The sequence below is a fragment of the Engraulis encrasicolus genome, chromosome 16 (genome assembly GCF_034702125.1).
Source record: "Engraulis encrasicolus isolate BLACKSEA-1 chromosome 16, IST_EnEncr_1.0, whole genome shotgun sequence".
Classification (NCBI taxonomy): Eukaryota; Metazoa; Chordata; class Actinopteri; order Clupeiformes; family Engraulidae; genus Engraulis; species Engraulis encrasicolus.
In genome coordinates, this window is record NC_085872.1 from 4,565,333 (window position 1) to 4,569,733 (window position 4,401).

General features: G+C 40.3%; 1 protein-coding gene across 2 annotated transcripts in view; it reads right to left on the minus strand.

Moving 5' to 3' along the window:
- bnc2 (basonuclin zinc finger protein 2) overlaps positions 1 to 2,538 on the minus strand; it is a 180,794-nt gene extending 178,256 nt beyond the window's left edge. For both annotated transcript variants that reach the window (XM_063218334.1, XM_063218332.1), the window contains exon 1: positions 1,972 to 2,538. In XM_063218334.1, coding sequence (XP_063074404.1) covers positions 1,972 to 1,974 — 3 coding nt within the window. In that variant the 5' untranslated portion in view covers positions 1,975 to 2,538. The remainder of the gene's footprint in view (positions 1 to 1,971) is intronic.
- Between the last annotated feature and the right edge of the window lie 1,863 nt (positions 2,539 to 4,401).

The window sequence follows — 4,401 nt, forward strand, 5'->3', positions numbered from 1 at the left end:
CGTCACCGTGGCTACCTGTCCGTGAGCTTATTGAACCGTCTAACCGTCATCTACCCTCCAATTCGGCCCAGGCCCCGAGAGAATCACACCAGCACTGCTGACAAGTTTAGCAAGACAGTGGACCTGAAAAACCAAAGCTTTCTCTTTATTTTTTTCCTTTTTCTTCCTTTCTCTTTCTCTCTCTCTGTCTCTTTAACACACACACACACACACACACACACACACACACACACACACACACACACACACACACACACACACACACACACACACACACACACACACACACACTACCCTTTTTCTATCTATCTATCTATCTATCTATCTATCTATCTATCTATCTATCTATCTATCTATCTATCTATCTATCTATCTATCTATCTATCTATCTATCTATCTATCTATCTATCTATCTATCTATCTAGGATAGTACAAACCTAATAACCTATTTCTGAAATTAAGTCATACCAAATCGTGCTTTATTGGCATGAAAGCAACAGTCAGTGATGATTAATACAGGTTATGAGAAGGATTGTTTCTCTTTTGACATCTAGCTGATGACATATAAATAGCCTATAGTTTGGAGAGCCTTAAAGATTAAGTCAAATGTTACTCCTGGAATGCAAAATACCATTCTTGACAACACAACAACTAGGAGCCAACATGGAAAGTGGACCTGAATGGGGGGGATTTTTAATGTGGGCCTTACGTTCAAAGTAGAAACTCCAAAATTACAGCCCCTTTCTTTGAGTGTGTGTGTGTCACAGTGGCCATTTTATACTATGCCTACTTGCAGGAATTTGTGATGGCGTGTACAGTAGGCCTAAGGTGCCTCAAGCAGGAATCACTTTTTGAACTCAGAGGATGATGTGTTTTAACCAAAGCCTCCGGAAGCATGATAAAGGAAAGGCATTCATTTCAGCATGTTGGATAAACAACATCACACAACTTAACTAATGCATGCATCCCGTGTGTTGACAGTGCATTTGAGTTTGCTTAAATATTTTTTTATTTATTTCTAAAACATAAACATATGTCAAAAGATTATCATAAACAAAGATCAGTAGCCTACATATTCATAAACACAACACACTATTAAGGTAACAACTGTGAGCTTGTTGAATTGTTGACAAATGTTTCTTTTTGTATTGATTGCACACTTCTTGTGCCAAGTCATTTCATTTAGCCAAACTAAACATTAAGCAGTTCAATAAATCCTGATAGTGACAGAGAAAATATATTAACGATGGAATTACTTTTGAAAAGTAGCAGGCCTGTTCACATACATTTTCTCGACCTTCATGGGGCCTCTCAGCTTACTTATAGGCCTTTTATTCACAAGTAATGATCTTGATTTTGTATTCCTAGTGCTAAAATCATATTTGCTCAATGCACCTCTAAAATCATGTGTGACGAGTTCGCAATGCCTAGCGTCTCACAGACTGTAATTCACTCGAGTCATCCCTGGCCCCTTTGACTTCAGGACAGGTAGCTTCCAAGAGTTGGCATGACATACCTGCTCTAAGCATTGTCTTTGTCGTCGCCTACATAAACTGTCACGAAACAGCTAACCTGTTTACGTATTTTCTGTAGCCTATTATTTCTTTCGGTGTGGTAGCCTATACCAACTAGTTTAGAAGTAACTTCACAAATAGATCCTAGAGATTTCAAAACTTTTGAAGAAGGACCTTGGTTAATCGACTTACTGACAAGAGACACCTCACAATCGTCTGTGAACACACCAACTTTCACTTAATAGGCTCCGTATTGTATGAATTAGTAAACAGAATCTACATTTTTTAAATAATAAAATTGATAGGCTATTTATAATTACTTCGTCGTCATTTATGCTGAAAGGATGGCGCATTGGCGCTTGGAGAGTTCCCATAAAGTTTGTCACCGTGTAGCCTAAAGAGATGGGATGTCTAAGTTACAATGAAAAAATAAAACAGGAGCACTGATCATATTTACCATTTCAGCATGTTGTATGTGGCAGACTCTTGTCCTGACGCTCCCGAACTCGCCGTGCACCGAAGTCTGATCTCGCCCTCAAGTGGGGGACTTTCTTCCTCTCTGCGTTCCGATGACCGAAGTAATTGAAAAGTCAAAGGTGTCCAAGAGAAAAACTATATGGAGTCGTAGCAAATACACTACTTGTATGACATGTGGGGAAAAACGAAAGGCACGTAATTGCTCACGCTTTCATCTTCAGAAATCGCATGGGCTGGTACTGAACACTGTAAAACACATCAAGACGTCCCTTGAAACAGCGTCGGGATGAATGTACGACACTGTCCCCCTTTTCCAAACCCAGTACCAGAAAATGAAGAGGGAAATCGCTGTCAGAAAGGGGTGGGTTGTTATTTGGCTCTCCACTTCAGAGGCACCGGGTAAATCTTTGCCTGTCCGGGGAAGAAGACCTTCTCCCACTCCCCGGTATGTCTTCTGCTAACTCAGCTCAATGCGCTGAAACGCGCGCGGTGGCCGATAAGACTCGAGAATTTGATGGCTGCTGTTCGGGCATTCGGGATCTGTCAGTAGCCTACTCTTGAAGCTGCTGTACGCCTTCGGTGTGTAACCTGAGTGACTGCGGTTCTGGGTCTTAAGCCGTCACGGTGTTGTGTCAGAGTAAAGTCACATCTGTGTGTGACAATGAGCCAACGCGACAATATCGTGTCCTGTGGATTAAAAAAAAAAAGTTGCCACTTTTGAGATAAAATGGTTCGTTCGAGCAAACAAACAAAAAAAGCATGGTAAATTGTAACATCTAGCCTAGACCCATTTTGCATGCAACAATTGCTCATCAACTGATGTGTTTAAAATAAATAATTTAAAATCATAATAATTAGGCCTACACAATGTTTTGTCCTAATGAAAAAGTTTTTTTTTGTTTATTTTCAGAGTTCAGTACCAACTGTTGCTGCAACTACCATTTCTCACCCAGTAACACTCTGTGGATAAGGCCTTCATTTACATTTTTATTTTGGCAGGGTCTGTACAGACTTTGCTGCATAAAATAGCCTATAGGCCTACATGTGCGGAGATAGGCCTATAAACACAAGCACTTGAATATGTGTTTGACAACACAAACATGTGAAATTCAAAACCGAGGACCAAGTTCTTCAGCAGAAGACCTAGTGGTGTTTGAAGACAGTGATTTGCCTCATGTTTCTCGAAGTTGTGTCCCTTAGACCGTCTGAAGGGGAATCTCATGAATGTTTCATTGTACACTTTTCTTTACTCCATAGAACGACGTTTGACTGAAGCATCTCTGGAGTATAAGATGGTAGGCAACGACTGCCTCCGCTTTGGACCAAGAGAAGCACTCAATCCCCTAGGCAGTCATTTTGATCAAGTTGAGCATCTACAAGCCCCACTCACATGTTTGGTCAAGAGGTAAATAATAGATCAGGGATTAAGCTCGTGTGGAATTCATTTTTGGTAACCCACAAGTCAGTCCCAGGATATGCATATTCATTTCATGTCCAAGGCCATTGGAGAAAAAATACCATATGCTTGGTTGTTAGAGAGCTTGAATCACTAATTAAATGAGATATTACTGTATATAAATTCACGAGTTAACAAGCAGAGAAATTGTAGACTATTAAACGATTGTTTTGAATTTAAATATGGATTGCATGATGAAGGCAGCATTTCTTTAGGTTACTGTAACATATTAAATATTAAACCTTGAGTTTTTATGTATTCCATTTTTAGGTTAAAAGGCTTTTTTTAAAGCTTTATTTTTAACATGACAAAACGTGTTGATCCCAGCACACATAAAATGTCTGTGAACAATAATGGGTGTTTGGATGAAGTCAGATTGCCATATAGCCTGCATTTACATATTGCCAAACACAGTGTCTGCTTTGATTGCATGCCATAATGTGGGAACAATTTTACTAATTGAAGTTATTCATCAAGTAGCGAGCGTTGTTTCTTCAGACAAAAGCCCCTACATCAGAGGACTTCGAACTCAGCTCAGATGTCCTTGTTTTCCCAAAGAAAATATGACACTGACAAAAGATATTCACCATTTTTAGATCCACTGCTTGGATAAGCATTCAAAGCCACCTGGAGAGCGAGAGCGAGAGAGAGAGAGAGAGAGAGAGAGAGAGAGAGAGAGAGAGAGAGAGAGAGAGAGAGAGAGAGAAAGAGAGAGAGAGAGAGAGAGAGAGAGAGAGAGAGAGAGAGAGAGAATCATGACTGGTGGTTTTACGTATGTCAGCCAGTGACCATCAGGTTACTCAAAGGGCAGTTGATGATGAGCTATTGAACCCGTGTTCAGAGACTTCCCTTGGGGACAACCATCAGCTGTCTTCAACTGTTTGCATGCTCTTTGAGGCCACATCATTTTCTTGTTTATGGGCTTAAGAGGGAAAAGGTCATTCTGGCGATGGC